The sequence below is a fragment of the Catharus ustulatus genome, chromosome Z (genome assembly GCF_009819885.2).
Source record: "Catharus ustulatus isolate bCatUst1 chromosome Z, bCatUst1.pri.v2, whole genome shotgun sequence".
NCBI lineage: Eukaryota > Metazoa > Chordata > Aves > Passeriformes > Turdidae > Catharus > Catharus ustulatus.
In genome coordinates, this window is record NC_046262.2 from 39,934,044 (window position 1) to 39,947,190 (window position 13,147).

A 13,147-nucleotide genomic window follows, 5' to 3' on the forward strand; every position below is an offset into this window, starting at 1 on the left:
GCAGAGATGATAGCAGGGAGGTGTCATAGTGTTGGTGAAGCCCTGCAGTGGCATCACTAGCAGATATTTGGAAGCTTTCTTTGACCTTATGGGTTTAACTGGAAGCTATTGTATGAGGCTGGAAGACTCAAGCAAAAGCAGAAGAGACGAAAGACTGGAGTTAGTCTTTTCTAGTTTGAAAGTATTGTAATAATCTTGCTTTTCTTGTCTTAAATGACTTAGATTGTAGTTTGATTGGTTCATGTCATACAGGTCTGAAACCTGCAGAGCTGAAGTTAAGGAAAGAAACCACCTCAGTACAACGGTGTCTTTGTTTTTTTATATAGAACTTAATTCAGTCTTTCCTATTGTAATTCCGACTTCAATCTCTTTTCCTTCCATCTAGGCCATGTGTTTATACAATGGGCTCACCAATAAACAACAGAGCCCTCTTCCCGTGCCAAGAGCCACCCATTGCCTTGTCAACGTGGCAAGCCTCAGTCCGAACAGCTGCAGGCTTTATTGTGTTAATGAGTGGTGAAAACTCAGCAGAACCAGTCCAGCTTCAAGAAGGTGAAGTATGTTTTTCAAGGCAAATAATTTTCAATGCATTTATAATTAGAAATCAAGCTTAGTAAACACACAATTTGTGAAAGAATGAAGTTTCTAACCTTAAAAACACTTCCATGTCTCTCTGTAATCTCCATGTCATTCTGTGGAAAAGGTACCTGCTCAAGGCCTCAGGATAACTTCCCAAGTATTCAACATATCTATATTTCTTCATTTCACTATGTTGCTTTCTATTTTCCACCTTTGTGTTTCCTTCACTTTTTCATAAATTGGCTTTATTTTAATTACAGTGTACTGGAGTTTTGTAGATGAAATACCTTATCTGGCTCTCAACGACTTCAGGCTGTGGTAGATAATTATCTTCTAGTTTTAGTTTTCCAGTCCAAATGTAGTTCAGCATGTGATTAGAGGCAGCCACTGTGTCATATCTGTTGCCTGGAATGCATGGAATAGCTGAAGAGTATCAGGTCAGTGCCCTGAAAATCTGATCTTGGTGAGGGTTTTTTGCATTGATAAAACATACTTTTTTCAATAGTAAACAAACCAGCATTTTTTCTGTGTTGTTTGTACTTTATTATCTAAACTTCTTTTTGCACAGAGAAGGAAGTTTTTAAGGCTTGTGTAAGTTCTACATATAACGAAGTATGTCTTTTACTTGTGAGTTTTGATATGATCTGTCAAACTGGGTCAGTATTTTCTGGTGTTCTGATGAGAAGTAGCATATGAGAAAAGGTTAGATTTAAGCTTTTCTGGGGAAAAAAATCTCCTGTTCCCCTTTAAAAAGTCAGGTTTATTTTTGAACAGAAAAAAAAGAGAAAGTCTCCTTGATTTGAGAATCAATCAATTTTCATGGAATTGTCTGGTGATATTTGGCTATATATCAGCCCTCATTCAAGGCTTGTCTCTGCTGCTGAAATGTAGAAAACTTCCACGATGATTTGCTCAGCTCCCTTGCAGAATATCCAACAGAGAAAGTAATAATCGCTGAAACTTTCCTGTCTTGGCATCAAGAAAGCAAGGACACTCTTGCCTTCAGACTAGGATAACAGCTTTTCCATCAGCATTTAGCTAGTTTAATGTGAAACTCTAATTGTCTTGCTTACATACATCTGGAAATTAAGAGCCAGCAACCTGTTTGGAATTGTAAAAATGTGCAAAACTAATACAGAGGCAAAAAGGTAAAGGAGTAATATTCTGAGAAATGTTTTAAAATCCAAGTAAACCCAAGATTTAAGTGCTAATCTGAAGCCTTGAATAAATTCTTAATGAATTTAGAATACAAATTCATGGGTGTAATTAATAGGACTTTTAAGAGTTAAAAAGTCTGAAATGTTGTTTTAAATAACTTGTCCACATAAATCTTGTTGTTTGTCAATTCTGGGAGGTATATGAAAGTATCCAACTTAAAATTTTGTCTTTACACACCAGAAAGCCTTTCAGGGTAGCTTCAATTTAAATAAGTTTGCCAAGTTGTTGACATACAGTATGCTTTTGCTGTCCTGCATATTTATAAATTCGTACGTAGCTGGCATAATAAAATATATTTTTTAAAAATGCAATTTATTGGAAAGAATTAGCATTTTGGTAAGCAGATGTGAAAAAATTTATTCTGAATAGAATTATGAGTTAGCTGAATAATTTTTTCCTTTAAAAGTCATATTTCAAACCAGTGTTCAGGCAGACAGCAAGAGAATAGTGAGCAAAATTGATTCCGTCAAGCTTTTAGATATCCACATTCTGCTTTACAGACATCTCTACATGTACAGGTGCAGTAATCCAATGTATACCTGGGCTAGGTGTACTCCCATATGCAGATTCCTCCTTTAACACTTGTATTTGCAGGTTTTGACAAGAGTGTGTTTCCTCCCATATGTGCCGTTTTTGCGTTCTACCTTCTACAAAACTGTGGTTGATCCTGTCATTTGAAGTAGAGGGAGGCCACATTTGTTTGAAAATAGTGGCAGAATACTTACACAAATGGAAGTGGTAACTATTAGATTATGACCAATAGTGCTTAAAATACCTTTCATTCTTTATGGAGTACTTAGGGAAGAGAAGTTGATCAGAAAAATTAATAATACCCTTTGGGAGAAAGCTTGACAGCAAGCACTACATGTGTATGCAATGTGAGTCATTTAAACATTAGATTTATTTTTCTACACTTGTCAGTTTTACTTTCCTTAGCACATTACTATAACACATAGAAGCTGCAAATGTATTTGGTCACAAACATGTTTCTATTTGTTCCATTCATATTCAAGAAGTAGATATTCAACCATTAAGTGTGATATAGACTGGCTTGCTTTTTGTGTGGTTACTCTACTGTGTAATCCTTGATCTTGTTTTGACATCTAAGTGAGGAGTATACTGGTACTGAAAAAAAAGAGAATGCTGGAAGAACCACTGCTCCTGTGATGTAGTAGCAGCAACACAAGTCTTTGCTTGTGGTCCTCACTTTCCACAAGGCAAAAGAGTGCAGGACTTGTGTTGATTAATCTCCAGCATGTATCAGGGACTACAGCAGGTTGAGAGCTTGTCATGCACTGCACATCCCTCTGAGCCAGTGCTGGACTAATGCTCTGGCATGAATGTGAGGGAGCTCTATGGGGAGTTCTGGTTTTCAGACGAGATCACAAAATCCCTACAAGTTAAAAAGAATTTCAGAAAGCTGGAGGGTTCTTAATCCTGGTACTTCAGCGAAGAGTAGTTTTCACATAACTACTTATGTAGCTGCACGTTTATATATTAGCACTAACTCTTACCTTCTGTATCTATTGCTGTGTGGGGCTATCTCTTCTTTTCCATAAAGGTAGTCGAACTTTTTGGGTTTTAGTAAATAGTAAACATCAGCTGTATTGTGTGGTGTTTGTGTTAGTGCAAACTATTTCACAAAAGATAAGTAAAACGGTTCATAATGTTCTTGCATCTGGGATTAACAGATACAGCTTTGGTATTTTTTTCAGTTATAATGAACTTTACAGGACTCAAACAATTTTAATGATTTCAAAGATAGCTGAATGCATTAAAAATTCTAGGAAGTAATTACATCATTCATCATTATTATTTCAAGTAAGAGAAATAAACCAGTTTTAAATTGTTCTTTTGCACAATTATAAGCAGATTACAATTTCCTGCTCTTAAACATTTGCATGGAAAGTTTTTCATTTTCAACTCATAAAATAGGTGATTGTTACTGCATCAACAGTTATGACACAATACATTTGCTTTGCAGAACTGAAAAAAAATTTCAGAATTATGGGTAGAGAAAATAACAAAATGTTTTGAAAATATTATAATCGCTTGTGTGTAGGAAACAAGTTGTTTTAAAATTACATTACAAGTAGAAGGACTGGGGTGATCTGCTTCTATTTTCCCCATTGAGTAACCCCAGCCCAAGCTCTTGTTTTTCCCAATGTGTTCTTGCTCAGTCTGAAGATATTTTTATTGTATACGAAATGCTATGTTTGGCAAGGAATGCCAGATCCAGGTTTCATCTGCAGTGTTTTCTGTTGTCCTAGAGATGGAGCTGTCTCCAAGGTTGACACTGAAAAGCACAACGCAGCCGGAGGATGGGGAGAGCAGTGAAAAGGAGTTGAGCAAAGCTTGAGATCCTAATCTATGTGCTGGAGTAGATAATAGGATACAGATGAAGGAAAACAAAACAGAGCCCACTGATGTGAAGACAGTGAAAGGAAGGAAGTGAAGTTATGGGAGAGGTCAGGCTGGGAGACAATCTTACCAGTAGTGACAGAAGACACATGGTCAATGAGTTAATTAAGCTGTCTTTGAAACATTGCTTCATGGTTCTCTTCAGAGAGAACTTCTGCCAGCAAAAAGAACTTTTCAGTCACCGATCAGCAAATGCACTATTTTCCAGCCTGAAGGATTCTATGGTTCTACAGAGAGAACTCACTTGTCATGCCTGTGCATGTGATTTCAGTCAATAAATGTAGGATAAACATATAGGTTTTCTACACAGTTCTTGAGTATGAATGCAGAAGGCATCAAAAAGCACTGCAGGAAATGGACTGAGCCCTAGGTGGATATGCAGAGACATAACAAAACCTGGATCTTGCTCTGGGAGAATCCACAGTTCACATGATTTCTAAAAACCTTGCTAATTAAAAGGGGCTTTGGTACCTTCACTCTTTTTGCATCAGGTCAGCTCTAAATAGTGTGTATTCATTGCAAATTTTTATGAATTTCTGAATGCAGTACATGCTGTTCTCTCTCTGGACTGCTAATCTGCCATTCCTTTTAGACATTCTGTTCAAGCTGTTTGTGGAGTGGTTTTTAGGAAAAAAAACCCTCTTGCTTGCTCTAGCCTGTCTTACTAAACTTGTTTCTCACTGTAACCCTCTCTGATCTCTGTTTGCCTAGCACAGGCCAACACCCTTTCCTTTTAGACAATCTCACAGTTGTGAGAGCCTTCTCCTTAATACCTTGTGCCATTTGGAACAGTTTTCTGTAACTGTTTTTTGACTTCCATGCTTTTTTCAGAACATAGTTGAAAACGTGACAGTTTTTCGATTACAGTTTTCTCTGATGTTATTTAATTCTTAGGATTTTACAATTGACATAACTACATGGAGCATTTCGTAATGCTTTATAGCATTTAGATGCAACACTAAATGCAGAACCTGTGAGCCTTGTCCTGTATGTATGTAAGTTAATGGCAAAGTTGTTACTAACTACAGTGTGTGCAGGCTTGGGCCTCTAGCACAGTGTCTGTCAATGAAGCTCTAGACATAAGGAATTTGGTATTCTGAAATAGCATATTGTTGCTGCCCTGGATTACCTTTTTCTCTCAAGGTGGCATTTGCTTGTTTTGGCTTATTTGTAGCTTTGTTAAGTTAATAATAGTAATAATAAAAAAAAAGGTGGAGTAAAATTTGGCAAAGCTATCCTACTTATTCTTAATGTGTTCGGGGTAAATAAGTCCATTCTGCTTACATACTGACAGGAGGTTAGGAAAATTACAGGAAAATATGTTCATCTGACAATACTGACAAAAGGTTTTTGGTGGTGGATGTTGCCCAAAGTGGAATGAGGTGAAGGACTGTAAGTGGTTTCTAGTGCATATAAGAGGCAAAGACTTTATCTGCCTCTCAGAAGACTTCACAAATGGTATTGTTTTTTCATGCTGAATAGAAGGTGGAAAACTTGTTGAGGCTAAACAAAATATTTTTTTTCTTTGTCCTTCTTTTGGGCAGCCTGACCTTCTTTGGCCATTAAGATCGGAAATCAAGTGATGCTTTGCAGCAGTTGTTTCCTTTCCTCTGTGCCTTGTGGTCTCCACTTAGTTGTAGCTTTTTTCTTTTTCTCTCTCTTTTGTTAGTGTTCCATATCCCTAGTCAGAATACTTTTGCAAAAAAACAAGTACTAAGGTTCTCTCAAAATAACTGAAGTTTGTATGTTTCCTCCGTTGCCCTAGCTACAGTCATTTGCACATGATTCATCAGATTGTAACTCATACTGGGCTCTTTTCAAAAGAATTAATCTATTAATATGGTGTAGTAACTGTGTTATGACCATAAATGAATACGTGGATGTGATTATTAAACTATATATTTTTTAAAGGGACAAACAGAAAATCTAAGCAACATTTTTATCAATGAACAGTATGTTGTTCTAAAACATCCTCCACCCTATAAAAATGTGTTTATACATACGGTAGCCCTATACCATACTCCTTGTCTCCTTATCTCTAGTGATAAAACCTAGCCTATTTTTGCATTCTAATAGATTCTCATCTTGTTTTAGCACCTTCATAGGGTAACATGACCAAATTACTGACTTAGGTAGTATTTCATCTGCATGTAAGCTTTGATTTTGTACTGCTTCATTGACATAATATGTACCTCAAATAGCTGGGTCCAATTCACAAGCATTAGTGTTATTTGTTAAAACTTGCTATCAGTTTGTTATCAGTATCTGGTACTACCCAGAACACAAAGGAAAGGTTTTGGATTGTGTGAGATAATACAAACAAGACAAAATCCTAAGATAATATATACAAGGTTGAAAGAGTTTAATTTTAACATTGAGTATCTATGTGTGTGTATTTAAAGGTGCTATTACATTTCATGTCTGATATAATTCTTGGACAGTAACAGTACAATCATGTTAAACTGCATTGACAACATCCCATTTATGGATGATTTATTTACAGGTAAAGACATCAGCAGTTAGACCAAAGTTGCAGGTGTAAGTAAGCAGTACTTAGAACACAGAATCCATGGTGGTTGCGTACAACTGTTCTTATATGTCTCAAGGCAATTATTTTTATTTCCTCCACAAAAGTACCAGGATGTTAGGTGGGAGGTTTGGCCCAAAATCTCAAGTACATGAAAATGTCAAGTACCTAAAGTCAAGAGTGCTGTAAGACTCATGAGTCTGTACAAACATTCTTCTGTTTACAGGTGTCTTGAGCTGGTACTACTATGTGACTATGCCAATGCCAGCATCCACCTTCACTATTGCTGTGGGGTGCTGGCAGGAGGTTAAACAGGAAGTTAAACAGCAGTCCTTCAAGCAAAGAGCTGCAGTTGAAACAAACACTGAGTGTTCCTTGCCATCATCCCAAACTGATTTCAGGTTGGTGTTTATAGTATTATTGAAAAATTACATATATGTGTAGTATTTTCCTTTACTCTGTGGAATGTGAAAATAAGTCATATTAGCACAGGAGTCAAAATAGAACTTGTTTAATCTGAAAGGAAAAATCTTGTCAGTAAAATTATTCCAAAGGTATTATTTCATGGGAGTGGTTCTTTTAATGTGAAAAAAAAAAACTGCTTAGTGGGCAACAGAGTTTGTAAATTCCACTGTCCATTAGATTTGTATCCTATATCCTTAACACTGATGCAGCAAGGCTAGGTGCTGTCTTGTTTCTTAAAACTCAGTCCTTTCTAGATCTCTAATGACTCATACTACAGTGTTGCCTACTTCCTTGTTTGTTCTGCTCCATTGCACAGTTCTGTTCTCATTGCACAGTTAGAGCTGGCCTGTTCAGTGATTTGCCTGGGGTGATGTGCAATGACGAGGTACATGAAAGATCTAGTACAGTGATCCCATAAAACAGAGTTGGACCAATGATTCTTGGGTGGTTTTGACCAAACTAGTAGAAATGCAATTATTTTAGATCATCTGTTGCTCTTCCCAGTCTAGTCAAAACTCATTCAGTTTGAATTATTACAGAGTGGTGGATGAACAAAAAAATATTTCCTGAAAATGGTATTTGAAGGTAGAAAACAAGTTTCTGGAAAAAATACCATTTGTTTTCACATATACAGTAATTTCACGATTATAAGCCGCACCGTTTTGACTAAAATTTTGGTCCCAACCCAAAGTGCGGCTTATAATTAGGTGCGGCTTATATATGGACAAAGAACAAAAAGTTGCTGTTTTAGTTTGGAGGACAGGTGTCTGCTGAGAAAGGCAGGAACTTCTCTTTGAAATGGAGAATGTAAACCCCCTCTCTCCAAATTATTATAATTTGGAAATCAAGGGGCTTTCAGGTAAAAATATGGAAATTAGGAATAACAGTTCTTTTCTAGGGAAATCAGAATAGAAATACAGTACTACAAAGAAACAAACTCCAAACCCTGACAAAGTCAGAGGACAACCTGACACCCTGTCAGGCAGGGTGTTGGTAGCAGTCCCATTAAATAGTGGCTGCATCCTCCTGCAATGACAGATGTGGCTCAGTTGGAGCAGTGCTCCTGTACAAGGTGCAGTTTCCCTCCGGAGGTCCAGTGGTGATGTGGAGAAATCTGGATTTCCACTGGAGTCCAGTGGAGAAAGGGGCTACCTTAGTGGCCCAAAAGCTCTGTTTTTATCTCGGTAAGAAATGTTGGGCTCTTCCCCCTGGCTGGAGCAACTTCCAATGGGATGAAGTAATTTTATCAGTGACACAGTGGGACTCAATGGGCCATTAGCAGACAATGACTCCCTGGAGGAAGGATGGGTTGTGAAAAGATAAAGAACAATGCCCTGCCTGGTTTCAATGGATGACCCATTAGCAGATTATCTGCCATTGAGATAAGGATCACTGTCCCCACCCTCAACACATGGTGACGGAACAGATACCTTTTATCACACTCTGTATTGTAACATGCGGCTTATAATCAGGTGCGGCTTATATATGGACAAAAAACCAAAAAGTTGCTGAAACCCAGAAGTGTGGCTTATACTCAGTGCGGCTTATCATCGTGAAATTACCGTATATTAACCTTAATTAACAGAAGTCTCAGACGTGAGACTTGATCTCATACTTTTTCTCTCAGCTTTTCCAATTTATATCATCACAGAACAACCCAGGACGTAATGGACTTTAGAAGTTCATCTAGTTCATTCTTTCGTGGGAAGGAACTTAGATGAAGATACCAGATACCCATTAGCCCTTGTCTTGGCCATGTGGCTCCTTGTGAAGAGAGAGATTCTGTGCCCTTTGTAGATGGCCTTCAAGTATTGAAATACCACAATGAAGTTCTCTTTCCCCTTCTCTGAAAAGCCATAGCTCCTTCTGTCTTTCCTCACAGGGGAGGTTCTGCACCCCTCTTAATTTCTGTGGCCCTCCTTTAGAACCTCTTGTGTCTTCCTTAAATTGTGAGGCCCAGAAGCACTTCAAGTGCTGCCTGACAAGCTCTGCTCAGAGTGTGGTGATCCCCTCTGTCCCTCTGCCAGCAGTGTCCCTGCAACTGCAGCCCAGGATCCGATCTGCCTCTGTCCCTCTGCCAGCAATGTCCCTGCAGCTTCAGCTCAAGATCCGATCTGCCTCTGTCCCTCTGCCAGCAGTGTCCCTGCAGATGCAGCCCAGGATCCAATTGCCTCTGTCCCTCTGCCAGCAGTGTCCCTGCAGCTGCAGCCCAGGATCCGATCTGCCTCTGTCCCTCTACCAGCAGCACCCCTCAAGCTTCTGCCCAGGATCTGATTTGCCTTCATCGCTGCAGTGTCACACCAGTGACTCTGTTCAAGTGATTGTCCCCTGAACTTTCAGCAAGGCTGCTCCCCAGAAACGCAGGTCACCACCTGTACTGGCCCTTTGGTGGTGTCACTCCAGGTGCAGGAGTGTGCACTCGTCTCTGCTGCACCTTGCACTCTTCTTGGCAACCCCACCCTTTCAGCCTGTCCAGGTCACTGAGATGGCTCTTCTTTCTGACATGTCCATCTCAACAGCTTTCAAACCCATCATCCAGAATGTTTGTGAAGCTGCTGAACGGTGTGGGGCCCAACACAATTCCTGGGGAGCTCCACTTGTGCAGGCAGCTAGCCTTAGTGAAAACCACCCATCACTGTTCTGTAAGTGTGGCCTATAGGTAAATTTTCCACCCATCTTGCAGACCACCTCTCCAGTTTATATGTTGCCAGTTTGTCCAGGAGAAAGCTGTGGGAAACTGTGACCAGTGTTTTGCAAAAATCTGGGTAAACACCATCCACTACTCTCCCCCCATCAAAAGTAATTGTTATGTAGAAGATGATTCGAGTTATAAGTATTTATGTAACATTTTTCTGTTGCTCAGTTTGAAACTTTGCTGGAAAAATACTTGTCTTTTAGACAGCTGTTTTGAATAATACTTTGTTAGTATTAAGACAGTGGAACTACTGAGTGGACCTTGAGAACTTAATAAGGATTGTTTCTTTTTTTTTTGGTTGGAATTTAAAATTAAATTATTCTAATGGTTTGAAGCTTGACTGGTTTTAGATAAAAATGCTAATTAATTCTGAATATAGAAATTTCATACTTTACATAGGATCAATAAGAAATGTTTGTTCTAATTTTATAGAGCTTAAAATTTGGATGAGCTTCTAGAGATTGCTTTGTGTTTATTTCTTTGCTACTTATATGTTTATAATATGACTGCCTTTGCAGAAATTAACTGTAGATGTATTTCTCTCAAAAGTATAGCATCTTTGGTAGTAGAAATTTATTGATTTTGGTGCAAAAGATTATTTTGGCTCAGTGTTGACAGAACAAATGAAAGTTTCTGGGTTTTTTGTAAAGTTTCTGAGAAGAGGAAAGTATTTTTATCATTTTTTGTAGCAAAATTTAGTGGAAGTTTTAATCAGTATAATGGTCATAGTTACGAGTTTATCTATGTGATGGTTATTGGATGAGTTAATTGACACAGATAGTGCGATGTATTTGCAGCAGTTAGTGTCTTGGGGAAATGAATGAATGTGTCTTGGGGAAAAAAAAGACCAAAAAAACCCCAAAAATCCTCTGCAAATGTGGTGTCTATTGTACGTAGACAAAAAAGGAGACCCTAAGTGTACAAGGTTGTTTTCCAGATGATTGGTACATAAAGATCTGTGTCCTTAAAAATGTACTCGTACAGCTATATCCTGTTAATCTTTAGTTGGGAGTTAGCACAGCAGATATTGTTACTTATTTTAGTCAGTGAGACCGGGTAACCAAACCAGCATTACTCACAGTAGCAGACATTTCTAGAAAGGGTGTGAAATGGATAGACAAGCAAAAGTTAAGCATGTGTCTCGGATTAGATAGTGGAGATAAACTCTAGGGCAGCAGGAAAATAAAGGAATTCTGAAAGAAACTGTTGAAATATGTGATGTAATTTGTATCCAGGTGCCAGTGAGTTTGACCTAAGGAGGCTGTATCAAAGTAAATGTTAAATGGAGCTATGATGTTTATAACTTTTTATCTCCTTGTGGTTGTTAAGGAATTGGCAATTTTTATAAGAGATATAGTACTAGCTTTCATGCTCCTGTCTAATCTCAACTCTGATAATAAAATACAAAGTGACATTGTTTTCAAGCAGAAATATACTAGATTAAACCACCCTTAGGAAAAAAAACTGTATAGTGACGGATGTGGTTTCTTTACATATGTAGTCAATGAAAGGAATTAGAGTCCACTTCTTTGACAGAAAGACTTATGTAAGGTGCTAAAGTGTTAATACTTCAGCAAAATCTCATGCTTTTCTACATGTCCTCCTTTTGTTTTCTGTGTCAGCATGATCTTCCAAGCATAAGTGCTTTGAGCAATGCTAGGTGCTTTGCCTGTTGAGGCATAGTAGAACCAGATTATTTAAACTGAAGTTTCAAACCAAGGAGAGGCTGTGCACTGTAGAAAACATAGGCTAACAGGTGAAAACATGAATCTGATTTCTGTTTAGATAAGAATCTATTTGGGCAGATAACTTATTGTGAAGGTATATGACTCAGTGTTTAGAAAGGATTTGATTTACCCCTCCTTTCTTTCAGTTGGAGCTCTAAATATCCTATAAAAGTACTATAAAGTAAAGTTTGCCTTATGTGGTATTATTGAATGTCTAGCATGATAAGCCTGAATTGACATCTACTGGGATTTTTTACTAAATAATAATAATAATAATAATAATAATAATAAAAACTTCGTTGAAATTTCTGGAGAATTTTAGTAACAACAGCAGCAAAAATTCCTTCCAGGAATTAGATTGTAATTGCCCCTAAAATACTTGTGTTAATGTTGTTAATATGTATATAATTTTATTTATATAACCAAGTTTGAATAGGAATTTCCTGAGTAAATATTTTTGTATTCTTTACATGTATTTTGAGCACTTATTCTTTTGATGCATATCTGTTATAAAAACAAAGTGTGACTAGCCTCTCTCTTTAGTTGTAAATTCTACTCAGACATAGTAGTGAGTGTTTCGAAGTGCTGCACATGTGAACAGGGTGAGAATGGAAGTGAGGTGATTATATGGAAATTAATTCTGTCATTCTGGTATCTAGAGAGTATCCTTGTCTTAGCAAAGTCAGTTGTGCACAGTTCTGATATCACAATTAGGTATTGTTTTGTTTTGTTTTGTATTGTCAGATGGCATGAAGAAGTCTGTGGTCATGTGGACTATCCCTGCCGTTTCCAAGATCCTGCTGCCAGATTGCAGGCAGTCATTTCTTACAGAGTCTTTGCTCCCTGGTGCCTTATGGAAAGCTGCGAAGAATATTTGCTTCATCTAATTCCTCAGTGCCTCTCAGCTGCTTATACCACACTGGGTACCCACCCCTTTTCCAGGCTTGATGTTCTGATAGTTCCTTCCAACTTTTCCAGCCTGGGAATGGCTAGGTAAACAAACTTCCTAGTATCCAATCTGCTGTATTTTGTTAGACTCCTTATCAGCTAGTTAACAGTGTCGTATTGCTGTAGACATGAAGTTGCTGTGCTATTTTTCTTAAACCAAACTTAAAACTCTTGTTCTGACTTCACGTGAGTAAGTTTTTTGCATCCTTTGTGACCTTTAATTTCAGTTTTAATAGGGCTTAGGGAAGGAAAATATAAGCTTATTAGAAATGTGGGTCTGAATTTTTACATTTGTGAAACTGAAGTTCTTTTGCTGGCCCTGTTGATCTAGATACTTGATGTCGTTGTCTTGTTTTGGCATTGATTTTAGCCTTATATTTTGACAGAATAGGAGTATGTTAAAATCCAAAGAGTTTTTTCATAGACTTTTCCAATGTATGAGTTTCTGGTCAAACACCTTCAGAGGCTGAAGGCAAATAGTAAGGATTATATTATGAAGTTTTCATGGAATTATAAAGGCTCTCAAGCCTGTCCAGGTACCTCTGAATGGCACCTGTTCTCTCCAGC

At 37.8% G+C, this 13,147-nt stretch overlaps 1 protein-coding gene across 15 annotated transcripts in view; it reads left to right on the forward strand.

Moving 5' to 3' along the window:
* LOC117011070 (aminopeptidase O (putative)) overlaps positions 1–13,147 on the forward strand; it is a 386,126-nt gene that overhangs the window by 18,518 nt on the left and 354,461 nt on the right. For 14 of the 15 annotated variants that reach the window (XR_004420849.1, XR_004420847.1, XR_004420848.2 and 11 more), the window contains exons 4-6: positions 386–552; positions 6,972–7,146; positions 12,377–12,625. Coding sequence is in view for 10 of the 15 variants with exons in the window: in XM_033086311.1 (XP_032942202.1) it covers positions 386–552; positions 6,972–7,146; positions 12,377–12,625 (591 nt within the window). In the remaining 5 variants the exon portion in view is untranslated. The remainder of the gene's footprint in view (positions 1–385; positions 553–6,971; positions 7,147–12,376; positions 12,626–13,147) is intronic. The other variant, XM_033086317.1, reaches the window with a different exon arrangement.